Source organism: Artibeus jamaicensis, unplaced genomic scaffold (genome assembly GCF_021234435.1).
Source record: "Artibeus jamaicensis isolate MK-2021 breed Jamaican fruit bat unplaced genomic scaffold, CSHL_Jam_final scaffold_3307, whole genome shotgun sequence".
Taxonomy (NCBI): Eukaryota; Metazoa; Chordata; class Mammalia; order Chiroptera; family Phyllostomidae; genus Artibeus; species Artibeus jamaicensis.
Genome location: NW_026522040.1, coordinates 7,133,774 through 7,161,772, shown reverse-complemented (window position 1 = coordinate 7,161,772; position 27,999 = coordinate 7,133,774). Strand labels below are relative to the sequence as shown.

Genomic DNA, 27,999 nt, shown 5'->3' with positions numbered 1-27,999 from the left:
ACCCGCGGGCCGGGCGGCATTCCTGGGAGGCCGGCGCTCTGACGTGGACCCGGGGGCCGCGAGCGCGGCGGGGGGAGCGCGGCCCGGGGGCTTCTTAAACCCACTGCCCAGGTCCGGCCGGCACTTCCCGAGCACCGCTCCGCCCCTGGAGGCAAAGGGAGCGAGAGCGAGAGCGCGCGCGGCCAAGGAGCGAAGAGTCCCGCCGAGTCCCGCCGAGTCCCGCCGGCCAAGGGCGCGAGAGAAGTTGAGAGCCGCGCCGCCCGGCCCGCGAGTCCCGCCGCCGCCCCGACAGCGCCCCCAGCCCCGGCCCGGCCCCCGCCGGCATGATGAACAACAGCGGCTACTCCGAGGCCCCGGGCCTCGGCCTGGGCGACGAGGCGGACGACATGCCGTCCACGGAGAAGGACCTGGCGGAGGACGCCCCGTGGAAGAAGATCCAGCAGAACACTTTCACTCGCTGGTGCAACGAGCACCTCAAGTGCGTGGGCAAGCGCCTCAACGACCTGCAGCGCGACCTCAGCGACGGGCTGCGCCTCATCGCGCTGCTCGAGGTGCTCAGCCAGAAACGCATGTACCGCAAGTTCCACCCGCGCCCCAACTTCCGCCAGATGAAGCTGGAGAACGTGTCCGTGGCCCTCGAGTTCCTCGAGCGCGAGCACATCAAGCTCGTGTCCATCGGTCAGTGTGGGCGGGGAGTGCCCCAAGGCCGGGCTAGCTGGTGGGGGACGGGGGACACAGGTGCCGGTGGGCGCAGGGAGATGAGGGAGGGCGGAGGGCGGCTCCCTGGCACCGGTGCCAGACTCTGCCTTCACGCCCCTCGCAGCGCGGCGGCGTGGGATGGGCGCGTGCTGGGGACCACGGGGGTCCGGAGTCTCACTGTGTGTTCCCGCTGACCTGCCTCTATTCATTGTAACCCTTCCTGCTATCGGGCGATCCCAGCCGTGCTTAAGAGGACAAGACCAGTGCACGTTACTGATCACTGGGGGCGTCTCCCCCCAAACAAAGCAACGGCCTCCCGGCCTCCCAGCCGCTCCACGGCGAGGAGCGGGCCGAAGGCAGATCCCCGTCACTGCGGACCCTGGGGCTCTGACGCAGTGGGAGAGCCGGTGGCCCGCGTCTGTTCAGCAGTTGGGATCACGCCCGGGGGCCGGGGCAGGGAGGGCCCAGTCTCAGAAACCTAAAAAGGCACTGAGCGAGCGCGGGCGCCTTAACCCCCGCCTGTCCTCCTTCCGCTCAGCCTGCCGGGGAGGGGGCTCGGCAGGTCGGCCGGGCCCCAGCCCCGGCCCCTAAGCCGGGATTGGCTGCAGCTAACGGTCTGCGCCGAAGGGAAGGAGGGGAAGGCCTGTAGAAGGAAGTGATTGAGTGTAACCAGATTTGGAAGGTGTGTCTGTGCTGGGTGGGGGTGGGGAGACACTCTAGGCTTGGGAGCCTAGAGGCCAAGGTTGGATCCCGAGTGGCCAAAGATCGCCCCTCCCCTCACAACCCGAGCTCTTCCCTGCTTGCTGGGGCCTAGGGAAGACCCCCTACCCCTGTCATGAGCTCTTAAGAGTCCTGCTGTGATTTACAGGAAAGCGACCCTTGAGACTGGCTCCCTGGGACCCCAGGGGAGGAGTTTCACGTGGGGTCAGCTGCCTCCCCTGCCAGGCCGTCCCAGAAACTACTCCAGAGAACTGTTGACTGTCTACCTCTCCTCTCCCTCAGGGCATCTCTAGATCTCCTGAATTAGCAGCTGAGGTCAATCGGGGCCCTTTGCCCTGTCCAGTCCCCTCTCTAGGCCTTACTCCCTCCTGCCCCAACACTGCCCCCCCACCCCACCCGCTCTGGCCTGGAAATAGCCCTGCCTTCGTGACACAGCAGATGTCTCTGAGCTTTCCAGAAGGACAAGCCTGAGGACGGGAGTGGGGGAGGGGCCCCAGTGTGTGTGTTGTGGGGTTGAGGGCTAAGTGAGAGTGTGTGTTGGGGGGGTGTCACCCCCCCCCCTGCACTCTGGGATTTGACGGACAAGCTGTCCCAGGTGGGGTCTCCAGAGAGCTTGGGGCCTCGCCACCACTTCACAGGAAACTGTGCAGCCCTCCTCCCCTCCCCGCGGCGGGGCAGCCACCCCACTCCAGGCCTCATCCTTCCTGAGCGCACCTCTCCCCTCCCCCCTGGCGGTGCCTGGCTGCGGCTCCACGGTTTAGGGGCCGGCTCAGAGTAGAGGGGGAAGAAGCAAAAGCTGGTTTGGGGGCGGGCAGTAAGCGCCTGGGTTCTCGCTGAGAGGAAGAGAACCATTCCCGGTTTGGGCCAAGTGGCTCACTCGCTCTGATGAGATAAGCTGTCAGCAGTTGAGCTGCTGGGCCCGAGGCTGAGGGCGGAGGGAGGGGGCACAGGCGGCAGGGGCTGCCTGAACCTGAGATGGGAAGGGGTTTCCCACCAGGGCAGCATCCTGCTTCCTCTGGTCCCCTCTGTTCTCCTTAGTGGCGGAAAGGAGCTGTCTTGGGGGCCTCCTTTGGGCACTGTCTCAAGGCCGAAATTGAGTGGCTTGTGGGCGCCTGGGAGGAGGGTCAAAAAGACTCCCCACTTTCCTTTCTAGGAGTGGGGTGGGTGCTGAGAAGTCCACCTCAAGGCGGGTTTATTCAGCCAGGGTCGAAGGAGCTGTGTGCCCTGCTTACCCCACTCTCCCCTTCCCCCTGCACTTATCCCAGGTCCCCTCACCCCTCAGCCCCTCCGAACAAAGAGACCTACGGGGCAGCTCTGTCCTGCAGCTGTTCCCCAGTTGCTATTCCTTTTCCTTGAGCCAACAGCCAAGGGAGGGGCCGGAGGGGACAGCAGCTGTCCCGGCACCTCCCTCGCCCAGCCCCCCTCCTCCCCCTCTATTTGGGGCCTGGGGCTGCTTCAGGGACTGGTTGTCAGGCTCTTCCCACCCCTTTGGGGTATCCCTAGGCAGGCAAGGATGTGGTGGCTTGGTGGGGACAAGGGAGGAAGCCCGGCTTGCACCGAGTCCTCTCCTCTGCTTGGCCTCAGAAGACGGGAGGGAGAGGAAGGTCATTGATCCCAGAGCAGGATTCTAGACCCACCCCTCTCCTGCCCCAAGGCACAGCGGACCACTTGCTGCCTGGCCCATAGCCAGTTACTGGGGAGAAACCTCTTCCTGCAGCAAATATGAATGACCTCCCCCCACCTCCCCACCCCCACCTTCAGCCCTCCAACCCAGCAGCCTCCAGGCCTCCCTCCCCGAGATCTGGCTCCAGTTTGCCAGAAGCACTTCTGTAAGCACCGACTCTGGAGGCTAGCGGGCACTGGGCACCGAGCGTCAGGACTGTGAGGTGCAGTGGGCTGTGTGTTTGAGAGGGAGTGCGCTGGAGCACCGGGAGGCCGGGAGTGAATGTGTCATGGAATCTGAAAGCTGCCAAACCATTGTGCTGCAGTGGAGCCAGGGGACAGGGGGCGGGCCAGGGAGCTGCTGGGGAAGGAAGGATGAATCAGTGAAAGGGTGGGAGAGCCGAGGGGGCCAGAGCCCTCAGCCAGAAGGAATGAGAGGCTGGAGTCCCCCACTGGGGGGCAGGTGGGGCTGGGGTGGGGCTGCTGGGGTTGCCTCAGGCCCTCGGTCTCTGAAGGCTACCCCCCAAGATTTAGAGAGGGACGGGAAAAGATGCATAAGGGGTGCCTCCCACCCCACCCTTTCCCATCTGCCAGGCAACACCAGTAAACAAGGCTGAGTATTCCGCCCCCTCCCATCCTCCTAAAATCAGAGTTCAGGAACGCTGACGGATTCCAGGCCTGCATCATCTTTTACGAATAAGTTGGTTTCCAAAGATCTATACTGTAGACCACCCCCTGTTCCTGGATATTTCTTTCCAGCTGTTAAAGGGAAACTAAGCTCTCCCCCAAATAATGGGGAAGCAGTTCTGGTCCATCTTTTTTCTCAAAGGAGGGGATGGGTGGGGAGTCTCATCTCCTGAGACTTGTGTCCACACGAGTGACATTTCTCGTGGCTCCTGTGAGATCTCACTGGACCCCAGCGTTTGATAACACCATTTCGAGCCTTACCAGAGCATGCGCTCTGCACACCTTCCCTCCTCCTAGAACTCTGTTCCGAAAGCCTTTCAGGGCCTTCAGAGAACAATTCGGATGGAACCAGGTGGGTCCCACTCTCCAATGTCAGTTTGTAAAACACTCATTCATTCATCCAAGCATTATTTGGACCCCACTAAGTTCTGGGCTCGGAGTGCGGAGACACAAAACACACTGCCCACAGTGAAAGCGGCCAGACAAAAAAGCGTGTAAAATTCTAGAAAATGCAAACTGATCTGTAGTGATCAAGAGCAGTTCAGTTGCTGCCTGGGAAGGAGGGACAAGGAAGGGCAGGGGGAGGGATGACACAGGGGTCAGTGCAAAGGGGCCACAAAGGACACTTGGTGGGAAGGTGTGTTTAGTATCATCTTATGGCGATGCGCAGGTTGTCAAGGCCTATCCAGTTGTGCTCTGTAGCATGTGCAGCTTGTGGTACGACAAGCAGACCTCTGAACAACTTTGAAAAATGAAACAGAACAAAGCAGCATCTGCCCCCAAAAGACTTACACACCAGATAACTGCATGGATGTCTGCAGCCTGACAGGAGACCCCCTTGGGTGCTGGGACAGAGGCACGGGGACCTGCAGTGGGGACACGCCGGGAGGCAGCCTCACTCTGAAGGGAAAAGGGAGGGACAGTTAAGGATAAAGGGCTTGGCCTCCTGGCTGGGTCTTGCAGAAGGGACTAGGTTCCAGAAATAGGAGGCAGGGGAAGGACGGCTCTGTGGAAGCACAGGGGTCCGGGCAGCGAGGGTGGGCCTTCGGAGCTCAACTTGGCCTCCCTGCTCTGCAGACAGCAAGGCCATCGTGGACGGGAACCTGAAGCTGATCCTGGGCCTCATCTGGACCCTGATCCTGCACTACTCCATCTCCATGCCCATGTGGGAAGATGAGGATGATGAGGATGCCCGAAAGCAGACACCCAAACAGCGTCTGCTCGGCTGGATCCAGAACAAGGTGCCACAGCTGCCCATCACCAACTTCAACCGCGACTGGCAGGACGGCAAAGCTCTTGGTGCCCTGGTGGACAACTGTGCCCCCGGTGAGTGGGCCAGCCAGCATGATGGATCCCTTAGCCGGGGAGGAGAGCTGGGGCGAGCTGGCCGTGCTGAGGCCTGTGGTGGTCAGAATGCGTATCTCAGGCCTGGGGGCTCAGGACCGCCCGTGGGGCTTGCCCCCTTCTCCAGCCTGCTGGAGAAGCAAATTCCCCTCATTTTACAGACAAGGACACTGAGGTCCAGCGAGGGCCAGTGACTTGTCCAGGACTACACAGCTTATCCGTGGCAGAAGTGGTCTAGAGCCCGGGGCCTCAACTCCCGCTCTGGGGACTGCTTTGCCCCACAGCACTGCTCTCGCTGACCTGAGAGGAGGGAAATGGGTTGGAACTTGTAGCCAGAAGCCCAGGAGTTAGACCCAGAGAAGGCTCTTCTTTGTGAGACCCTGGGACAGCTTTGAGAAGGCTGAGGCGTGGAGTTATGTGGGCTGAGGCTGGCATGGGACCGCCAGTGGCAGGTGACCCGGCCCTGACCCGGCCAGGTGGGGGTAGCTCAGGGCCCAAGAGAAGAGCAAGGCTGCACAGCTGGAGCCCTGGCCCTTGTGCAGCTCCCTTTCTGACCTTCATCTCCTGAGAAGATAGGTCTTCTTCCCTCCAGAGAAACCATGGTCCCTTGGGAGAATCCTCTCGCTGCCTGGGGTCAGCTGGGGAGCAGGGGGTGGGGGGCGGAGACAGGAGCAGCCTGGGAGGCAATTCCCAGCTGCTGAGCCGTTGCCCGAAGTTGGTATGGCTGCCAGCAGTGAGCTCAACTGTTCCAGCCAGTCGTGGACTCTGGCCTTGGAGCTGGCCCCTCCCTGCCAGTGCGCATCACCTCCCCTCCTCCAGGTCTAGCCTAGGCCAAGCACCCCTTACGCCTGCACCCCTTCTCGGGAGTGATCTGGGGCTACCTCAGCACTCCTTTTGTTAGAACAGCTGGGTTCTGGGTGACCCTAGAGAAATACTGATCCTCTCCCCACAGGGTCTTCAGTGCCTCAGTTTCCCCAAGTGGGCAGTTAGGAAGGAGAGGGAGTCTTATGCCCTGAGGCTGATGTGAGAAGTGCTTGGAGACCTAGGACTTCGGGGCAGCTGGGAGGGGACCTGGTAGGGGGTGGGTCAGAGGCACGCATGGGACAGACTCGGATCACCTCTGTCTGCCCTGAGGCAGAATGAGGTGGAGGGGCCGGGAGAGGTGCCCTCCCAGGGGTTTGGTGTTCAGGGTCTGCTCTGGGGCCTGGGCAGGCAGGAGGCCGGCGGGAGGGCTGGTGCCAGGCTGCGTCAGCCAGGACAGAAAGGCCTCATTGTTGGTGCCAGGCAGGGCTGCCTGCCTCTGAACGGCGATGGGCACCCCAGCCGTGGAGCATAACGTGAGCCACGGGTCGGGGCCAGCCAGAACCCGGGTGGTGGGCGGAGGTGTGAGGAAAAAGGAAGAGCACATGCCGTGCCTCTGGCTGACTGCTGCCCCCCATCGTGGTCTCCCTCCCCCGTCTCTGCAGGCCTCTGCCCTGACTGGGCCGCCTGGGACCCCAACCAACCCGTGCAGAATGCCCGGGAGGCCATGCAGCAGGCGGACGACTGGCTCGGGGTGCCCCAGGTACACTCGGGTGTGGGCCGGGGAAGAGCAAGGGGACAGGCGGGCCAGCGGTGGAGGTCGGGCGTGTAAGGCTGCGTGGTCGGGGCGTGGGGGGGAACCGAGTTGCCAGGTAAGGAGGGCACCCTGTCATTCCATTCCTTCCTGTGGCAGGTGATCGCCCCTGAGGAGATCGTGGACCCCAACGTGGATGAGCATTCTGTCATGACCTACCTGTCCCAGTTCCCCAAGGCCAAGCTCAAACCTGGCGCCCCCGTTCGCTCCAAGCAGCTGAACCCCAAGAAGGCCATCGCCTATGGGCCCGGTACGTGTGCAGCGCCCGCCGGCCCTCCCCGGTCGGCTGCGGGCCCGCTGGGCAGGCCCTCACTAAGTCCCCTGCCTCTGCCGTCCGCCCCCAGGCATCGAGCCCCACGGCAACACGGTGCTGCAGCCCGCCCACTTCACCGTGCAGACCGTGGACGCCGGCGTGGGCGAGGTGCTGGTCTACATCGAGGATCCCGAGGGCCACACCGAGGAGGTACGGTGAGGCCACTGCAGATAAGAGGGATCGGTGTGACACTGGAACCAGAGGCCACAGGCCAACAGCAGGAAAGGCCTGCAAGCAACTGCCAGAGCCAGTGCCACGGGGAGGGTGGGGGAAGCTTCGCCACGGGAGCCACCAGGCACTGTGGAGTCGGGAGAAACGGCAGCCACTGTGACTCCCAATCTGCTTTCTTCCCAATAGGCCAAGGTGGTTCCCAACAATGACAAGGACCGAACCTACGCTGTCTCCTACGTGCCCAAGGTCGCTGGGTTGCACAAGGTAACGCTCCACAAGCCGGCCCCTGTGCCCCACTTTCCGTTCACATCCTGGGCTCCCGCAGAGTGGACCCCACTCTCAGCTCACAGCCCACCCCCAGGGCACCAGCCACCCGCCTCCCTCCCTCCTTGGCTCTGCTCTTCCCCTTCACCGCCCCTTCTCAGAACTGCTTTCCTCTAGAAGCTAACCTTTGACCCCCTGACCCCTAGGTGACTGTGCTGTTTGCTGGCCAGAACATCGAGCGAAGCCCCTTTGAGGTGAACGTGGCCATGGCCCTGGGGGATGCCAATAAGGTGTCGGCCCGCGGCCCTGGCCTGGAGCCCGTGGGCAACGTAGCCAACAAACCCACCTACTTTGACATCTACACTGCGGGTAAGGATGGGCCTCGGGGGTCGGGAGGGCAGCCCCTCACTGTGGGTGTGGAGGGGGGACTGGGGCGGGGTCCCAGCCGGGAGGCGTGCGTGGTCTCAGGGCGAGGGATCCTCAAGCAGCTCCGCGTGTCCAGTGCGGGGCTGACGGCCTCTGTCCTCGGCAGGGGCTGGCACTGGCGACGTTGCTGTGGTGATCGTGGACCCGCAGGGCCGGCGAGACACAGTGGAGGTGGCCCTGGAGGACAAGGGTGACAGCACGTTCCGCTGCACGTACAGGCCCGTGATGGAGGGGCCGCACACGGTGCACGTGGCCTTCGCCGGCGCCCCCATCACCCGCAGCCCTTTCCCCGTGCACGTGGCAGAAGGTGAGGGCCCCCCTCCCCACAGTCGCCCTCGCCGAGGCCGGGACACAGGCAGAACTGCCACTGAATTCCGGGTCTGAGGATTTATGGGGAGCGAGGCACTAAATCCAGGGCTGGGTGGGGAGCCAGCAGGAGGCTTCAAAAGGGCAGAAGGAACAGCCAGGGCGGGGCTCTGGGGAGGTCTCATCCTCCTCGTGTCCTTCCAGTCCCGGTCCCCAAGGACAGTCAGGACACCACAGTGAAAGACACCAGGGGGGTCCCCCCCCGAAGGACTGAGGGGGGAGCGATAAGGCCGTGTGGTGGGACATATTGGGGAGCACTGCAGCCCAGGCCCTCAGGTGGTTCTCTCCCTGCCACTCAGAGGGGCCTTGCCACCCCTCACCCCCTCTGTGCCCGCGGGTCACCACCGGGCCCAGAGAGAGGCGCTGCGTCAGTACTCTAGCAGAGGTGGGCCTGGGCCACACGGAACGACCCGCCGCCCATGACATTCTCGGCCAGGCCTCAGCCCCACGCTGCTGCCTGCATTCTGTGCAGAAATGTGTCTTTGCCACTTGCCTGATGCTTTCTGTGACAAGACCTGTCTTATCACAGGTTCCGTGTTATTGCCTGTGTTGCCGGAGGGCCTGGGTCACACATTGACTAGTTTTCGGCGCTCTGTGGGTTCCGTCATTTTGTGTGTTCAGTGGCAGGCTGAGTGCCATGCGTTGCTGTGGCCTGGGGCAGGCGTCGTGCTGTGTGGACCGGTCTTGTTCCACGGTGTCGCCGAGGGTTCAGTGACTTAGTTTCCGAAGCTGCTCTGGCAGCTCGGAGAAGGCTGTAGGTGGGCAGCCTTGGGGTGGGCGAAAGGCCCGCCTCGGTCTCTTCACACCACTGTCAGCCCGGGCGCTGCCATGCCTTTGTCCCAAGCAGCGCTGACTCTGAGCGCCCAGCAGGAAGGGTTTCTTAGAAGGATCCTCACGGGGGCCCGTGGCCGCTCCTCTCCTGGCATGGCTCCCGGCAGCCCAACTCTGGTGGGGCACCAGGGACACGGGAAAGGCTTGCACGAGGCAAGGACTCGTAAGGGGGTCAGGAAGCCTGTGAGGTGGGGCACGAGTCTCCAACCAGGACCCCTCAGCACCCCAACTTCCTCTGTTCTCTGCTCCCCAGCCTGTAACCCCAATGCCTGCCGTGCCTCCGGCCGGGGTTTGCAGCCCAAGGGCGTGCGTGTGAAAGAGGTGGCTGACTTCAAGGTGTTCACCAAGGGTGCTGGCAGCGGAGAGCTCAAAGTCACAGTCAAGGGGCCAAGTAAGTGCCAGGGCCCAGAGCCGGAGAGGGGGTGGGGTGACAGGGAGGAAGGAGGCCAGTGGCCCTGCATCCCCGAGAGCCTTGACCGTCAGCACCACGCAACCTGGGAGAGACTCCAGACAGACCCTGAGCACAGGCACTGGGAGACCTCAGGCAACGGGTGCTGCTCTGCCTCAGTTTCCCAGAGTGCCACTGTGGGTGCTCACTGGGCTGTGATGTACGGGGATGGCACAGGGCCCTGCCCGACGTGCGGCTGTGCCCGTGGAGAAACTTCCTTCTGCCAGACCTGCGTCACAAGGGGGGGGGTGGAAGAACTGGGGCTCACACACTGCTGACTCCTGCTTCCCCCCCCCTCCTCAGAGGGCACAGAGGAGCCTGTGAAGGTGCGGGAGGCTGGCGACGGTGTGTTCGAGTGCGAGTACTGCCCCGCGGTGCCCGGGAAGTACGTGGTGACCATCACATGGGGCGGCTATGCCATCCCCCGCAGGTAGGCACCATGGACCCCCGCCTTCCTGCCCAGGCCCTCAGAGTGGAGAAGGGTGCTGGCTCCCTGGGGCTCCGAGGGGACAAAGGAGGTGTAGCTCTGGCGGGGTACTTCCCGGTGCTGACACTGGCTCCCTCTTCACCCAGCCCCTTTGAGGTCCAGGTGAGCCCAGAAGCAGGGGCGCAGAAGGTGCGGGCCTGGGGTCCCGGTTTGGAAACTGGCCAGGTGGGCAAGTCAGCCGACTTTGTGGTGGAGGCCATTGGCACGGAGGTGGGGACACTGGGTAAGTGACTGGGTGGCAGCAGGTGGGAATGCTGGGGCATGTCGGGATGAGACAGAAGTGGGACATGGGGACCCCCGGGGAGGGGGTGCTGGGGGAGTGCAGGGTGTCCGAGCTGCCTCTGGGGCCCTCTGACCCTCTCCACCTTGCGCCCAGGCTTCTCCATCGAGGGACCCTCGCAGGCCAAGATTGAGTGTGATGACAAGGGGGACGGCTCCTGCGACGTGCGGTACTGGCCCACGGAGCCCGGGGAGTACGCCGTGCATGTCATCTGTGATGACGAGGACATCCGAGACTCGCCCTTCATTGCCCACATCCAGCCAGCCCCACCGGACTGCTTCCCAGACAAGGTGTGGTCGAACCTCCAGTGTGCCGGCCCGGGAGGGGATCGGCGGGCCCTCTTCCTGTCCCCAACCCAACCTCCCTCTCTTGCCCCTGCTCAGGTGAAGGCCTTTGGACCCGGCTTAGAGCCCACTGGCTGCATCGTGGACAAGCCGGCAGAGTTCACCATTGATGCCCGTGCAGCCGGCAAGGGAGACCTGAAGCTCTATGCCCAGGTGGGACATCGCCCGACCTCACTGCCTGTCGCGGTTCTGGACAGGGGCCCTGGGAGGGTGGAGACAGGTGCATCACAAGACTGACTGTCACTGGTCCATAAAACCATGAAAAAATTTAACTATTGTGTTTTCTTACTGATCATCTTAAAAGCATACTTCACTAAAAACATATTTTATATTAATAATGTAATTAAAAGATGACTTGATAGAGTAAGACATTAGTTTCCCAAGTCAGTTTCTCACACTGGTTTGCATTCGCCCCTGGCGGGTGAGAAACATACTCTTGGGTCCAGGAGGATGACTGTTCTTTCAAAAGCCCATTATTCAGTTTTAGGAGCATTGATTTAGCTCAGCCTCTCTCCTGCCAACACATTTCAGAGACTTAGGCTGGGAGGGAGGCCAGGCTGCGCAGATGGCCAAGAGCCGGGTCTCCTGGCTCCCAGAGCGCACCGTGGCCACCAGAGCATGTGGTACTAGGCTCCTGTGGCCGGCGGACTGGCGGGGAGACTGTGTTGGCTGTGCTGGAGGACAGCCCGGAGCCAGCAGAGGGCGCCGGTGCTCTGAGGAGGCCTGAGCCCTCTAAGAACCTGGCTTGGTAATGCCCACAGGACGCCGATGGCTGCCCCATTGACATCAAGGTCATCCCCAATGGCGATGGCACCTTCCGCTGCTCCTATGTGCCCACCAAGCCCATTAAGCACACCATCATCATTTCCTGGGGAGGCGTCAACGTGCCCAAGAGCCCCTTCCGGGTATGTCCTCCTCGCCCTGCCCTGCCCTGCCCACCTCCGGGGGCCTCACAAGGAGGGTGGAGCCCCAGGATGTGGCCGGTCCCTGGACCCTTGTCACCACTCCCCACCTCAAGGCCCCCTCAAAGAAGCTGAGACCGGACAGAGTGCCGGGGAGGGGGATGGGCCTGGAGGAAGGACACGGCGCCGAGCTCTGACCCCTCCCCGCAGGTGAACGTGGGAGAGGGCAGCCACCCCGAGCGGGTGAAGGTGTACGGCCCTGGTGTGGAGAAGACCGGTCTCAAGGCCAACGAGCCCACCTACTTCACCGTGGACTGCAGCGAGGCGGGGCAAGGTTCGCCCAGACTGGGGGTGCGGTGGGGGTGGGGGTGGAGCTCATGGCACCAGAGGTCGGGAAAGGTCGCGGAGCTGCCCGGCTCACGGCTTTGTGCCTGCCTTCCCCAGGTGACGTGAGCATTGGCATCAAATGCGCCCCTGGCGTGGTGGGCCCTGCAGAGGCTGACATCGACTTTGACATCATCAAGAATGACAATGACACCTTCACGGTCAAGTACACACCCCCAGGGGCTGGCCACTACACCATCATGGTGCTGTTTGCCAACCAGGTACGCCACCCGCAGTCTGTGGCAGTCGCCAGCGGCCCGCACGCTGCCCCCCGAGGCTGAGCTGGCAGCTGACTTGCTGTCGCCGAGGGTGGTGGGGGCGACTCTGCAGTCTGATCGGGCACGTGCGATGCCTCGGAGGAAACAATGGGGGCTCTTTCAGAGGCTGCCCACCCTGACCGAGTCTTTTCTCCACCCAGGAGATCCCTGCCAGCCCCTTCCACATCAAGGTGGATCCATCCCATGATGCCAGCAAGGTCAAGGCCGAGGGCCCTGGGCTGAACCGCACAGGTGGGTGTCCAGGCAGGGACTGAGCGAGGCTGGCTGGGTGGGAGTTAGGTGTCCTCCAGGTCCTCACTGTCATCTTGGGGTGGGCTCCCCAGGTGTGGAAGTTGGGAAGCCCACTCACTTCACGGTGCTGACCAAGGGAGCCGGCAAGGCCAAGCTGGACGTACACTTCGCTGGGGCTGCGAAGGGCGAGGCAGTGCGGGACTTCGAGATCATCGACAACCACGACTACTCCTACACTGTCAAGTACACGGCGGTCCAGCAGGTGAGTTGCGCCTTCTCCCTGGCCCCGCCCCTCCTGGCCGACAGGTCCTGGGTTCCCTCCCTCCAGTCTCACAGACCCAGTCCTGCCTCCCCCTCTCTCACTATGGATCTCCGAGCCTCAGGTCCTCATCGGCCAAGGGCATGTCACCAGGCTGTGTCACTGGCTGTGCCACCAGTCTGACCTTCTATTGTACCCAATAGGGCAACATGGCAGTGACAGTGACCTATGGCGGGGACCCTGTGCCCAAGAGCCCCTTTGTGGTAAATGTGGCACCCCCGTTGGACCTCAGCAAAGTCAAAGTTCAAGGCCTCAACAGCAGTAAGTAGATCAAGAGACGCCCGGAGCGAGGGGTGTTGGGAGGTGGGTGGAGCCTGGGCTCACGGGGTCTCTTGCCCTCCGTGCAGAGGTGGCCGTTGGGCAAGAGCAGGCGTTCTCCGTGAACACGCGGGGGGCTGGCGGTCAGGGCCAGCTGGACGTGCGGATGACCTCGCCCTCCCGACGACCCATCCCCTGCAAGCTGGAGCCCGGAGGTGGAGCTGAAGCCCAGGCCGTGCGCTACATGCCCCCCGAGGAGGGGCCCTACAAGGTGGACGTCACCTACGATGGTCACCCAGTGCCCGGCAGTCCCTTTGCCGTGGAGGGTGTCCTGCCTCCTGACCCCTCCAAGGTGAGGAGATAAAGGCTGATTGGAGCTGGGGGTCAGGTGCTTGCTTGTAGGGAAGACATGAGTCAGAGGTCAGAGGCCGGGGGCCGTAGGTCCTGGGGTGGCACAGCCGAGGACCCGGGGCCCAGGCTACCCCCACTCCAGGTCCTGCCTTTGAGGGAGCTCGGTTATTTGGAGCCTGGCCTTGGATGAGACCTGGGCTCGAGTCCCAGATCCACTAACCGGACAAATGATTTCATCTCTCTGCATCTGTTTCCTCGCTTGGAACTGTCGTACAGACTCAGTCTGCAGTAGCCGCTACAGCTGAGGGCACTGGGCTGGGTGGGGAGCCGTGCAGGAAAGAGGCCAGGTGTTGAGAGACCACGTACTTGCTTCTCTCTTAGGTTTGTGCCTACGGCCCTGGTCTCAAGGGCGGGCTGGTGGGCACCCCAGCACCCTTCTCCATTGACACCAAGGGGGCCGGCACAGGTGGCCTGGGGCTGACGGTGGAGGGCCCCTGCGAGGCCAAGATCGAGTGCCAGGACAATGGCGACGGCTCGTGCGCTGTCAGCTACCTGCCCACAGAGCCGGGCGAGTACACCATCAACATCCTATTTGCCGAAGCCCACATTCCCGGCTCGCCCTTTAAGGCCACCATCCAGCCCGTGTTTGACCCAAGCAAGGTGCGGGCCAGTGGGCCAGGCCTGGAGCGCGGCAAGGCTGGCGAGGCCGCCACCTTCACTGTGGACTGCTCGGAGGCGGGCGAGGCTGAGCTGACCATCGAGATCCTGTCGGACGCCGGCGTCAAGGCTGAGGTGCTGATCCACAACAACGCCGACGGCACCTACCACATCACCTACAGCCCCGCCTTCCCGGGCACCTACACGATTACCATCAAGTACGGCGGGCACCCGGTTCCCAAATTCCCCACCCGCGTCCACGTGCAGCCTGCTGTGGACACCAGTGGCATCAAGGTCTCGGGCCCTGGGGTGGAGCCACATGGTGAGTGAGACAGAAGGAGCCAGGAGCTGGCTCCCTCACTGGTCGGGGAGCCTGGGAGTCAACGGGAGGGAGGGAGCAGGGCTGAGGGCTGAAGGGGCCAACATGGGGTGAAGGGAGGGCTGTGGGCAGCCCTGGAGTCCTTAGGCTCAGATGCCCCAGAGGAAGAGCCAAGGGCAAGGGCAGGGCGTGGAGCTTTGCCTCTGCGCTTACGACACAACTGCATCTGCCCGTGGGTGTTTTTCTGGGGCAGATCCCCGACTTTCATCAGCTTAAGGGGACCCTGATCTGAAAACGCTGAGAACCCTGCTCCAGAGGGTGCAGAAGGACCCTTTGGGGTAGAGATGGCAAGAGTCAGGAGACAGTTGGGCTCAGTTCAGTGACTGCAGTACCACCTGCCAGGGCTGCACCTTGGGCTGGTGCGAGGGTAGAAGTGTGCACAGAGGGCTGGGGGACTGTGACCTGTTCTGAGGGGCCCGCAGCCTGGGCTGGTGACGACGGATGGGAGCAGAGTGTCACTGTATGATGAAAGGGGTGAAGGCAGGGGCCATGGGAGGCGGCCTGGAGCTCCAGGGGCAGGGGTGGCGGAGCTCCGGCTGAGAAGGAGCGGCCTGGGAGTTGGGGAGTGGCGGGGACTGGCTACTCCACGAAGGCTGCCCCCAGCCCACCCTGAGCTATTTTCTCTTGGGACCCAGGTGTCCTGCGTGAGGTGACCACTGAGTTCACTGTGGACGCAAGATCCCTGACAGCCACGGGTGGGAACCACGTGACGGCTCGAGTGCTCAACCCCTCGGGGGCCAAGACGGACACCTACGTGACGGACAACGGTGACGGCACCTACCGAGTGCAGTACACGGCCTATGAAGAGGGTGAGGGGCCCGGCTGGGTGGGGGCGGCAGGGGCCCGATCCCAGCACTCCCTGGCTGGTGGGCCTTCACGCCCTGACCCGCTCCGTGTGGCTGCTCTCAGGTGTGCACTTGGTGGAGGTGCTGTACGATGACGTACCTGTGCCCAAGAGCCCTTTCCGCGTGGGCGTGACCGAGGGCTGTGACCCAACCCGAGTCAGGGCCTTCGGCCCGGGCTTGGAGGGTGGCTTGGTCAACAAAGCCAACCGTTTCACCGTGGAAACCAGGTATCCTCCCCATTTCCTAACTTTGACCCTGATGCTGCGGCCACCCCGGTCCTGTCCCCTGTGGGTACCCCAGCATCCCTGTTCCCCGTCAAGGGTGACCAGGGAGCAAACTTCCCCCAAGTGTCCAGATCAGCTGGGCCCTCAGTGGCTTTCTTTCCCCCACCCTTCCCATCCCCCCACCCCACTCTCTGGTCCTACCAGAGCTGATGGGGGTTGTCCTCTTGCAGGGGAGCCGGCACTGGGGGCCTTGGCCTAGCCATTGAGGGCCCTTCAGAAGCCAAGATGTCCTGCAAGGACAACAAGGACGGCAGCTGCACGGTGGAGTACATCCCCTTCACCGCCGGGGACTACGACGTCAACATCACCTTCGGGGGACGGCCCATCCCAGGTGTGCAGAGCGGGCGGGTGGCTCCCCGAGGGCGGAGGATGCCTGCTCAGGGCAGGAACCTGCAGGGAAGTCAGATGTGCAGATTCATCCGCAGAGCAGGATGGCCGTGAGCCCGGCTCATGAGGACGGGGCTGGCGTGGGCGCTGGATGCTGCTGGGGGAACGCCCCTCCAGTTCGCTCCCAGAGGCCCAACCCTGGCACCCTGGCCCTTTGCCTGGGGCACCAGACCTTGTGGGTTCGGTCTCTCAGACACAGTGGCTCGGTGAGGACAGCCTGCACCCTCTCACTCTGTAAAGCCGAGAACCCCTGCGCTCCTGTGGGCTTAGCCACTCGGGCAGTTCAGGCCTGCAGTCACTGCAGACCTTGGGCCAGCTGAAACTGGGCGTGTTTTCCTCTATATCTAACCTCACTCTACCAAAAATGCACTATCTTCTTAATATATTCTTTTAACCTTTTATTAATTTAGGAAGGCTTCTTTCAGGCCTGTGGTCTAAGTGAGTGAGGGTTGCCCAGCCTCAGCCTGCAGCCCGATTTATTCATCCTTGTTTACATCTTCTTAGCAAGGTCCGACATCTCTTAGCAAGCTCTGACGCATCGGCACAGGTCGCTCTGGCCTCCTGGGGCATTTCAAAGGCAGGGAGGCCTTCTTTCAGCTCCTCAGTGTAAGGGACCCTCCCAGCAGGTGGGTAGGGGCTGATGGCCTTCTCCTTACAGGGAGCCCGTTCCGGGTGCCGGTGAAGGATGTGGTAGACCCTGGGAAGGTGAAGTGCTCGGGACCAGGGCTGGGGTCCGGCGTCAGGGCCCGGGTACCCCAGACCTTCACGGTGGACTGCAGCCAAGCTGGCCGAGCACCGCTGCAGGTGGCCGTGCTGGGTCCCACAGGTATGCGGTGTCTGGGGCAGGGTGGAGAGAAGTGGGACAGGGCGTCAGAGGCTCTCTTGACACTGCTTCCCCTGCCCAGGTGTGGCTGAGCCTGTGGAGGTGCGTGACAATGGAGATGGCACCCACACTGTCCACTACACCCCTGCCACCGATGGGCCGTACACTGTAGCCGTCAAGTACGCTGACCAGGAGGTGCCACGCAGGTGAGGACCAGCTCTGGGCCCCCACGTGGTGCCGAGCTCTGGGAGCCCCTGCCAGGGCCACACCCGCAGGCCACTGCTGGGCCCCCGGGGAGCACCCGGCCCACTTGTCTCAGCCCCTCCCCATCTTCTCTGCCAAGGGGCGGGGGGGGGGGGCGGCACAGCCCCCAGTGCCCCTCCTCAGGCTCAGCTTTCCCAGCATGCAGCCACAAAATCAGCGCCTGGGAAATGGCCGGAGGCAGGAGAAGGCAGCCTCTGCACCCTCCTCTCTCTTGGGTGGAGAAAGCTCAGGCTCTGTCAAGGGCATCCCAGGGACCTTTTCACAAGACCCAGGATAAGCTCTGGCTCCTGGGAACTGGCCCCTCCTCCCTACCCCAAGAAGTCATCCCTCCTGCTCATGTCTGTAGGGAGGTGCCCTCCCAACTCCTAACCAACTGTCCATCTCTTCTGCCCCTCAAGCCCCTTCAAGATCAAGGTGCTTCCAGCCCATGATGCCAGCAAGGTGCGGGCCAGCGGCCCCGGCCTCAACGCCTCCGGCATCCCCGCCAGCCTGCCCGTGGAGTTCACCATCGATGCCAGGGATGCTGGGGAGGGCTTGCTCACCGTCCAGATTCTGGTGAGTCCGTGCCTAGCCCGCCTCCCGGGTCAGGCTCTGGGCACAGGCAGGCCCTGACCTCCGCTTCTCCCCCAGGACCCCGAGGGTAAGCCCAAGAAAGCCAACATCCGAGACAATGGGGATGGCACGTACACCGTGTCCTACCTGCCAGACATGAGTGGCCGCTACACCATCACCATCAAGTACGGTGGCGACGAGATTCCCTACTCACCTTTCCGCATCCACGCCCTTCCCACTGGGGACGCCAGCAAGTGCCTCGTTACAGGTGGGCATGTACCTGCTTCCTTGGCCCCTGCCCACTGTCCAGCACCCCCACAGCTCTCCCAAGTCCCTGGCCCAGTCGGCCGAGGACTGTTGTTGGTCCAAGAGCCCGGCCCTCCTACACCCTTGCCCCCACTCTCCCCTCCCGAGTGATTCACAGCCTCACACTCTTCTCTCTTTCCAGTGTCCATCGGAGGCCACGGCCTGGGTGAGTGCCCTGTCTCTTCTCTTCCTGCTGCGGGCTGCGGGGGGGGCAGCTGGGAACAGAGTGGGGCGGGGCACCTTCCCCTCCGGCCCCTGACAGGGCTCTTCTGCGTGACAGGTGCCTGCCTGGGCCCCCGCATTCAGATCGGGGAGGAGACGGTGATCACCGTGGACGCCAAGGCAGCGGGCAAGGGGAAGGTGACGTGCACGGTGTCCACGCCGGATGGGGCAGAGCTGGACGTGGACGTGGTTGAGAACCACGATGGCACTTTCGATATCTACTACACGGCGCCCGAGCCGGGCAAGTACGTCATCACCATCCGCTTCGGAGGCGAGCACATCCCCAACAGCCCCTTCCACGTGCTGGTAAGTGCCGTGGCTGCAGCGAGGCGGGCCGGTAGCTGGGGAGGCGGGCCGGTAGCTGGGGAGGTGGGCTGGGCCCTCTTAGACACAGCAGAGAATGCCAGAACCTGTCCCCACGCCTGAAGGATTCTGGGCCCGGAGTGGTCCAGAGTCCAGCCTTTGGCTTCCTGCAGCCTCCCGACCTCGGAGGTGAGCACGGCCCTGCCTTGGGCCTCCGAGCATCGGTCAGCTCTCTCTGGAGGAACTCCCCATGTTCCTGTCTGACCCTTGGGCCCACTGTCCCCACCCGTGTCCCCGTGGTGGCCCTATAAGATGGTAAAGCCCTCCAGAGGTTAGAGAACCCTAGATAGACACCCATCCTGACCCAGGGCCAGCCCAGGCTTTCAGGTCCTGGGATCGTTCTCGGAGAGGGCACCTGGTCACTGGAGCGGCTGGGCTGGCCTCCCCGTGCTGAGCTCTCTGTGCCTTGCCTCCCAGGCTTGTGACCCCACGCCCCATGTGGAGGAGCCCCCCGAAGTGCTACAGCAGCTGCACCGGCCCAGCGCCTACCCCACACGCTGGGTACTGCTGCCCCTACTGGGCAAGCTCGCCCCCTCCTCCTCCTCCTCTTCCTCCACCTCTATTTCTTCTATTCCTCAGCAGCTGGGGCTGGGCATGGTTTGGGGACATCCTGAGGAGCAGGCGGGGGTCAGGCTGGGCAGAGGGCTCTCCGCGATGGGCGCGGCACCTCTTCTCTTGCAGCTGACGCACCTCTCCTGCCTCTGGCCTCACCCTTGGCCTTCTTGTTCTTGCCTCACTTTCTCTGACTTCGGTCACGGCCCAGGCCAAGCTCCCCAGGCCTTTGCAGCCCATGACAGTTCCCTCTCACCTGCCATAGGCCACAGAGGAGCCGGTGGTGCCCGTGGAGCCGATGGAGTCCATGCTGAGGCCCTTCAACCTGGTCATCCCCTTCACCGTGCAGAAAGGGGAGCTCACAGGTACTGCCCCGGGCGCCGAGGCATGAGGGCTCGGGGGTGGGCACCTTCGTCCCTCATCTTCGAGACGAAAACTGGGGCCCAGAGGGTGGAAGTCAGCTCCTCAAGGTCGTGTAGCAAGTTGGGTAGAGCTGGAACTCAGACTGAAGCCTTCTGTCTCCCAGTTAAGGTTCATCCCACCGCTCTGGGCTGGTGCTGACCTTGAGGTGGAAGCGGGATTGTGCAGGAGCTGGGGGTGGGAGATGCACGTGGGGGCGTGGTAGGAGGAGGCGAGGCTCCCTGCGTAACTGGGTCTGCTTGGCAGGGGAGGTGCGGATGCCCTCTGGGAAGACGGCGCGGCCCAACATCACCGACAACAAGGACGGCACCATCACAGTGAGGTACGCGCCCACGGAGAAGGGCCTGCACCAGATGGGGATCAAGTACGACGGGAACCACATCCCTGGTGAGTAGGAGGGGGCAGCCACATCCCCGGGGGCGAGACGGGGGCGGGGGGACGGGGCAACATCCCCGGTGAGTCGGGGCCGGGCCAAGAGTGACCTGCAGTAAGCTCACTCTTACTTGCCTTCTTTCAACAAATACTAATTAAGTGCCTACTGTGTGCAGATACCCTGGCAGGCCCTGGGGAGGCTGACAGCCTGGTGGGAGGCAGTCAGGCCCCTCTGGGCAGAGATACGGGGCCGCTGGTTGGTTCTGGAGGCTGAGGTGGTCTCAGGAAGCCCCTCTCCTCACTACTAACACAGCCTTCTCTGTCCACCCCAGGGAGCCCCCTGCAGTTCTATGTGGATGCCATCAATAGCCGCCACGTCAGCGCCTACGGGCCAGGCCTGAGCCATGGCATGGTCAACAAGCCGGCCACCTTCACGATTGTCACCAAGGATGCTGGGGAAGGTGAGGGAAGCTGCAGGCAGGGGGCTGGGGTGGGGCCATCCAGGTGCAGGGGCGAGGGCAGGACCTCTGACCTCAGCCCCACCTCCTCTTACAGGGGGTCTGTCCCTGGCCGTGGAGGGCCCATCCAAGGCGGAGATCACCTGCAAGGACAACAAAGACGGCACCTGCACCGTGTCCTACCTGCCCACGGCGCCAGGAGACTACAGCATCATCGTGCGCTTCGACGACAAGCACATCCCGGGCAGCCCCTTCACGGCCAAGATCACAGGTGGGGGCGCACGGGCACACGCAGCCCGTGCCACATACCTGGCACGTGCCAGACACACGCCTCACACATTGGAGTCACTGGGACCTTAGGGTAGGTGGAAAAGTCCATTTTTGGACAAAGAGCTCTATTCTCTGCAGCAGGCGAGAAACAGCCAACCTCCCTGATGCTTTGAAACAACACATCGCCTCGCTTAGTCTTTGAAGTGATTCTTGTGAGGTTAGGGTATTGATAATCCCTTTTGATGGATGAGGAAACCCAGTGGGGCCAGAGAGGCTAAGCAGCTCTCTGTGTTGTCTGGTATAGTGTTTGGTTCCCACGGAGCCCGTGGCTCAGGGTAAAAATACACAAACTAGGGATTTAACCCGTTCAGGACTGAGGCATCTCCAGGCTGACGGGGTGCAGGTCCCATCCACAGGCATTGGCAGCCAGTGTGTGAGTGAAGACTGAGCCCCTGGGTCTCGGGCGTCCCCGAGTGTGAGGACTCCCCAGTCTGTCGAGTCAGGGGGATCTGCCTGGCCTCTCGAGCCCCCCACCCTGGGGGCAGGGTCGGCTTGGAGGCCACAGCTGCCTGACAGTTCTGCTGCACCACCAGGCGACGATTCTATGAGAACGTCACAGCTAAACGTGGGCACCTCCACGGATGTGTCGCTGAAGATCACGGAGAGTGACCTGAGCCAGCTGACCGCCAGCATCCGTGCCCCCTCAGGCAACGAGGAGCCCTGCCTGCTGAAACGGCTGCCCAACCGGCACATTGGTGAGTGGGCGGCCCGGGAAGGGCCTCGGGAGGAGGAAGGCCCGAGAAGGGCCAGCAAGGCTCGCTCCTCCCCGCCAAGGGCTCCATGTCTGACCCCCACCTCCCCACAGGCATCTCCTTCACCCCCAAGGAGGTGGGGGAGCATGTGGTGAGCGTGCGCAAGAGTGGCAAGCACGTCACCAACAGCCCCTTCAAGATCTTGGTGGGGCCCTCCGAGATCGGGGACGCGAGCAAGGTGCGGGTCTGGGGCAAGGGCCTCTCCGAGGGACAGACCTTCCAGGTGGCAGAGTTCATCGTGGACACTCGTAATGCAGGTGCGTCTTGCCCCCAGAGACCCCTTGTGTCAGCTGGTGCCTCCACTGAGGACACTTCCTTCTTTCCTGCCTGGGCCCCCGTGGCCACCCCTCCTCCCTGAACTTCCTGGCCAGCGTCTGTTGGGATTCATGTCCTGGGACCTTCGTAGGGGAAAGTGAATGTCCTCCTGCCAGTTCTGGTTAAGAGAAAGCTCAGCTGTCACGAGTGTGTCTCCTCCTTGCCTACTAGAACCCAGGCAGCCTCCCCGTAGGGCATTTCCCAGACTGCCTATCCCTGGCCCTCTGGGTCCGTGCCTGGCCCATGTCTCCTCCCAGTGAGCCATCTTACCTTAGCGGTTACCATGCCCTTGTGTGCCCGTTCCAGACGGAGCCTGCAGTGTGGGGAGGGGAGAGCAGCGTGGCAGTGAGTGGTAGGGGCTGAGGGAGATGTGTCTCCTTTCCCACCAGGTTATGGGGGCCTGGGGCTGAGTATTGAAGGCCCTAGCAAGGTGGACATCAACTGTGAAGACATGGAGGATGGCACATGCAAAGTCACCTACTGCCCCACCGAACCTGGCACCTACATTATCAACATCAAGTTTGCAGACAAGCACGTGCCCGGTGAGGCTCCGGGCTGCAGCCGGGCGGTGGGAGGCCAGGAGGCTGAAGGCAGGTGGCCTGACCTGCCTGCCCCGCCCACTCTGTCCCTACAGGAAGCCCCTTCACAGTGAAGGTCACGGGTGAGGGCCGCATGAAGGAAAGCATCACCCGGCGCAGGCAGGCGCCTTCCATCGCCACCATCGGCAGCACCTGCGACCTCAACCTCAAGATCCCAGGTGAGGTGTGAGGCAGGACAGGGTAGGGCAGGGGGTGGGGTGGGCCTCCAGGCCTGGAGCCTGCCCGAGGGTGCCCTGTCCCGCTCCCCCATTTCTCACTGCCGCACCCCCACACCCGCACCGCGTGTCTGTCCTGCAGGGAACTGGTTCCAGATGGTGTCTGCCCAGGAGCGCCTGACACGCACCTTCACACGCAGCAGCCACACGTACACCCGCACGGAGCGCACAGAGATCAGCAAGACGCGGGGTGGGGAGACTAAGCGCGAGGTGCGGGTGGAGGAGTCCACCCAGGTCGGCGGAGACCCCTTCCCTGCCGTCTTCGGGGACTTCCTGGGCCGGGAGCGCCTGGGCTCCTTTGGCAGCATCACCAGGCAGCAGGAGGGTGAGCAGGCCTGTCCCTGGGGACACGATGGGGTGTGGCCAGCCAGCCAGGGCTGGCCTCAGTGCAGGAGGGGGTTTTACTGAGGAGGGAGGGGGGGCAGGGCCTGGAGCAGCCTCAGTGTCACCCTGACGATTCCCACCCCTGCAGGTGAGGCCAGCTCTCAGGACATGGCTGCACAGGTGACCAGCCCTTCTGGGAAGACGGAAGCCGCAGAGATTGTCGAGGGGGAGGACAGCGCGTACAGTGTGCGCTTTGTGCCCCAGGAGATGGGGCCCCATACGGTCACCGTCAAGTACCGCGGCCAGCACGTGCCCGGCAGCCCCTTTCAGTTCACCGTGGGGCCACTGGGTGAAGGCGGGGCCCACAAGGTGCGAGCTGGAGGCACTGGGCTGGAACGAGGTGTGGCCGGCGTGCCAGGTGAGAGGCAGGCGGCCAGGAGGAGACGTGGGGGCAGGGCAGCCAGCAGGACCGGCGATGGTGCTAAAGAGCCACCCCTGCCCTGCTTCCTCGTCTCCAGCCGAGTTCAGCATCTGGACCCGAGAAGCAGGCGCCGGGGGCCTGTCTATTGCCGTGGAAGGCCCCAGCAAGGCAGAGATCGCATTTGAGGACCGCAAAGATGGCTCCTGCGGGGTCTCCTACGTTGTCCAGGAACCCGGTGGGTGTCCACGATGGGGGTGGGGTCTGGGCTTGCCTGACCTCTCCGATGGGTTCCTGCTCACTGATGGGGCAGAAGACAGTTGCGGCCACAGCACTGACTCTTCCCCTGCGCCCGGCTCTGGGCCGCATCTCGTTCCACCCCACACCCCGGGAATGCGTGTCTGTCTCCAGAGCCGCACCCCAACCCAAAGAGCCTGTCCTGGGATGAGACTGGGGTGGGGATGGCTCCTCCCCTGCTGCAGGTCCTGGGGCCTGTGCTGACTGGCCTCCCTTCCGCAGGTGACTATGAGGTCTCCATCAAGTTCAATGATGAGCACATCCCAGACAGCCCCTTCGTGGTGCCCGTGGCTTCCCTGTCGGATGACGCTCGGCGCCTTACCGTCACCAGCCTTCAGGTGTGTTTCCGGGGGTGGGGCCCCTCTGCCACCCTGAGAGAAGGGCAGGGGTCAGCGATGGGCTAGACGTTCCATCCCCCCGAGGGTCTGTATAGTAAGGAAGCTCCGCTGCCCCCAAGGGTGGACTCAGCAGCCTCAGGAGCCCTTGTGCCTCTCCTCATCACCCCTCCAGAACTGGACCCCGTGCCCCACCCCCCGGGCCCCTCTCACTTCCCCACCTCCTCCAGGCCGGGCACCAGGCCGGTCCAGGCCACACTCTGGCTCCTTATCTGAGCCAACTATTGTTCGCAGCCCACACAGCACTGGCTTCCCTGCCATCAGGCCCACTGCACAGTGTCTGGGTGTCACCCCGTCAGCCAGAACAGGAGACACCCTCTCTCATCCCCTACTGTGCCCCACACAGCCAGGTGGCCCCAGGTGCTGGCAGGCGGATGCTGAGGCCACAGACCAGCCCCCACCTCGAATCCCAGTCAGCCTTGTCGAGAGCCTGCCTGAGTGGGGCCAGCGGCAGGGGCCCGGCCTGGATGGCGGTGGGAGCCCCCAGGCCGGGGCTTGGTGAGGCAGTGCCAGGCTGCAGAGAGGAACACACCAGACCCTCCCAGGAGCCTGAGTGTCCTCTGTGTCATCCTCAGGAGACAGGGCTCAAGGTGAACCAGCCAGCGTCCTTTGCGGTGCAGCTGAACGGCGCGAGGGGTGTGATCGACGCCAGGGTGCACACGCCCTCAGGGGCGGTGGAGGAGTGCTATGTCTCTGAGCTGGACAGTGGTGAGCCCCCCGCCCTGGCTGCTCCAGCTGGGCTGGGGCCTTCTGGGCAGGAGACGGAAGGGCAAAGGCTCACCCACAACTCTCTGCCCCACAGACAAGCACACCATCCGCTTCATCCCCCACGAGAATGGCGTCCACTCCATCGATGTCAAGTTCAATGGCGCACACATCCCTGGCAGTCCCTTCAAGATCCGTGTTGGAGAGCAGAGCCAGGCAGGGGACCCAGGCCTGGTGTCAGCCTACGGTCCTGGGCTCGAGGGGGGCACGACAGGTGAGTGCCCGGGGCTGGGAAGGATGGGTGGATATTGGGGTGCCCAGCCTCTGGTCCCATACTGTCCTGCCCCAGAGGCAGAGATAGTCCTGAGGAGCTGAGTCCTTCCCCAGGCCCGCTCTGGGGACCCCAGCTGGCGGCCGTAAGCCCTTCCTGCCTACAACTTGCTGCCTCTGGCCCCCAGGTGTTTCATCGGAGTTCATCGTCAACACCCTGAATGCGGGCTCGGGGGCTCTGTCTGTTACCATTGACGGCCCCTCCAAGGTACAGCTGGACTGTCGGGAGTGTCCTGAGGGCCACGTGGTCACTTACACTCCCATGGCCCCTGGCAACTACCTCATTGCCATCAAGTACGGTGGTCCCCAGCACATTGTGGGCAGCCCCTTCAAGGCCAAAGTCACAGGTGAGTGCCCTGAGTAGGGGGAGGTCCCTCTAGCCCAACTTGGATGTCTCCGGTGGCCATTCACATCAGGCTCATAGTCTGCCCCTAACGTCACAGTCAAGTCATCAGGAATAAGCTGGGCCTGGCTACCCCACACGCCATCCTCCGTGCCCTACCTGCGGATCCTGCAGAATCATTTTTAAGTCACATCCTCCCTCCTCACAGTTGTCCATCACTTGTTTAACCTTCACCCCGGTGTGGCCTCCACACTCTAGCCTAGCTTTCTGTCCTCTCGGCTTCCAGAAGGATAGAACTCAGTAAATATTTAGCAAGCTTTACTTTTGGAACCTACGTGTTCCTTTTCCCTCTGGGACTTGAGTTCCTAGTCAAAGCCCAGACGGGCAAGGCGCAGAGCCACCAGAGGCCCAGACCTCGGGGGCACACACCGCGGTGACTGCAAGCCAGGCTCACTGGCGATGGGCTGGTGCTGCCAGGGTGCTGCCGCCCCGGCCCTGAGCCCACGGCCTGCGACCCACACACGCTGCCCCACTCTGCCTGCAGGGCCCCGGCTGTCCGGAGGCCACAGCCTTCACGAAACCTCCACGGTGCTGGTGGAGACGGTGACCAAGTCGTCTTCCAGCCGGGGCTCCAGCTACGGCTCCGTGCCCAAGTTCTCCTCCGATGCCAGCAAGGTGGTGACGCGGGGCCCGGGGCTGTCCCAGGCCTTTGTGGGCCAGAAGAACTCCTTCACCGTGGACTGCAGCAAAGCAGGCACGCTGGGGGCACACGGGCGGTCTCCTAGGGTGGGCGGGGCACGGGAACGGGGCGGGGGGGCAGTGAGGGCCCCCGATGTGAACCCAGCCTCCCCGCCTCCCTCTCCAGGCACTAACATGATGATGGTGGGCGTGCACGGGCCCAAGACCCCCTGTGAGGAGGTGTACGTGAAGCACGTGGGCAACCGGGTGTACAACGTCACCTACACCGTCAAGGAGAAAGGGGACTACATTCTCATCGTCAAGTGGGGCGACGAGAGTGTCCCCGGAAGCCCCTTCAAAGTCAACGTGCCCTGAGTCCCAGAAGTGCCTCCCCCAGCCTCAGCCCCCACCTTTGGCCAAACACACACTCACATAAACACACACCAGTGGGTCACACCCAGAAGCACACGTGCATAATCAGACACCACCAACACCTCCCTCGGGGTGTGGAACGCGTGGCACTGCCTCTTCAGCCCACCGAGCCCCCAGGGGCTGGAGGCCTTGTCTGTCCCAGCGCAGCGTCCCTCCCTCTGAATGTGATATAAGGGCGGCCTGGGGCTTCCGGGGGGTCAAGGGAGCCCTGAGGTTTTCAGCAGGCTGAGGCTCGTGGGGGAGCACACACTGGGGGTGCCTGCGTGTGTGAGAGAGGGCACCCCCAGACCTCACTGCTGGCCAGGCCTTCTTGCACTGAGGACTGCACCCGGCCCCTCTGGTGGCTGTGACCCCAGAGCATTAAGGACTTGGAAAAGCAGCACAATCGTCGGAGAAAAAGGACCCAGAACCAGCAGCAGTGTTGGCACGTGGCCTGGCTTTGGGCAGTTTCTATCCCTGCCAGGCTTCCTGGGGGACAGATTTTTCTCTCTTTTTTTTTTATGGTTGCACAGCTCTGCCCCATGGGGGGCCTTTTTTACACACTGCGAGGCCCAGCTTTCTGGGGGAACTTTTGCACATGTCATGTGGCTCAGCTGGGAGCCACTTCGGTGGAAAACTCCAAATAAAGTGCGGCCTGTCGCAGAGGCTTGGCTGTTCCTCGTGTGTGTCTTTTCCACCGCCGGCCACCTCCTGGCCCGCTGACGCTAAGTCGGGCCCTGGGGAGGCAGAGGCTGTCTGGCTGTCCCTTGGAGGGCTGACCCAGGCTAAGGGAGAGGGCCTGGGGGCAGGGGGCCATGCTTCTGGGCCATCTATTTGGTGAATGTGATGTTGGCAGAGTATTTTCGGAAAGAAAAAACAGGGATTAGAGGGTGGGGACCAGTTAGGGATGTGGGATTGGTCCTTAGATTCCTGGAGAGCTGGTGGCTGCAATAGGGAAGTGGACACTATGTTCTAGGACCACTGGGAGGCCAGTTTCTATTCAGCCTGATTTCAAAATGTTCTCCAAATTAGAAACTTAAAACACGAGCATGCTTTAAGCATGCCAAATTAGAAACTCAAACAGGCGTGCTTCTCTCCCAGCAGGCAGGCAGAACCATCTGCAAACCCAGGAAACTACTCCAGCCAGACCCGAGGTCAAACCAGGGCTCCCTCCTGAAACAGCCTCTTACGTAGCCTCCAGGGCCCACAGCCTCTCCGGTAGCCTCCCTGACGTATCAGCCTCCCCCGCCCGGGCCAGCTCCCGCCAACCTGCCCTCCACACTGCAGCCACTGGGGCTCACATGAGAGGGATTATGCCCGACTCCAAATCAGGGCCCTTCTGTGACTCCCTCCTGCTCCAGGTTCCTGTGTATTCTTCCTAACAAGGCCTCCAAGGTCTCCAGGTTCATGTCCAGCCTCCCCGCCGCATCATTTCAGAAGACTCCTGAGTCGGGCCATGTGTTTGTTCCCCACCGCACTCTCCTGCTTGGACCCTGCTTCACAGCCCCTAGTCTCCCAGGTGCCCGTGCTACAGTTCAGGCCTCTGCCAGGGACACCCTTGCCTCCTCATCCGCCTATCCAATAGGAAGCCCTCCTGACCCCTTCTGGACCATCGCCCCGCTC

At 62.8% G+C, this 27,999-nt stretch overlaps 1 protein-coding gene across 2 annotated transcripts; it reads left to right on the top strand.

Annotated features, from left to right (window-relative positions):
- Positions 1–30: 30 nt before the first annotated feature.
- On the top strand, positions 31–27,042 carry FLNC (filamin C). Of its 2 annotated transcripts, XM_037167739.2 has the most exons (48): positions 31–678; positions 4,846–5,094; positions 6,579–6,676; positions 6,827–6,977; positions 7,072–7,190; positions 7,398–7,475; positions 7,682–7,844; positions 8,008–8,208; positions 9,352–9,489; positions 9,850–9,976; positions 10,120–10,256; positions 10,410–10,603; positions 10,697–10,810; positions 11,419–11,562; positions 11,770–11,893; positions 12,004–12,164; positions 12,362–12,452; positions 12,545–12,714; positions 12,915–13,032; positions 13,119–13,381; positions 13,762–14,359; positions 15,052–15,225; positions 15,326–15,488; positions 15,716–15,876; positions 16,591–16,758; positions 16,838–16,961; positions 17,418–17,574; positions 17,650–17,839; positions 18,020–18,043; positions 18,158–18,405; positions 18,880–18,963; positions 19,280–19,379; positions 19,681–19,821; positions 20,139–20,267; positions 20,362–20,535; positions 21,128–21,289; positions 21,400–21,603; positions 22,051–22,203; positions 22,296–22,418; positions 22,558–22,800; positions 22,948–23,217; positions 23,318–23,455; positions 23,737–23,852; positions 24,485–24,617; positions 24,712–24,888; positions 25,073–25,291; positions 25,832–26,041; positions 26,153–27,042. In XM_037167739.2, exons 1-48 carry the CDS (start codon positions 324–326, stop codon positions 26,338–26,340), a joined length of 8,166 nt encoding a protein of 2,721 aa, XP_037023634.2. In that variant the 5' UTR covers positions 31–323; the 3' UTR covers positions 26,341–27,042. The 2 variants fall into 2 exon arrangements, with proteins under 2 accessions (XP_037023634.2, XP_037023635.2); XM_037167740.2 differs by lacking the exon at positions 18,880–18,963.
- Positions 27,043–27,999: the final 957 nt, after the last annotated feature.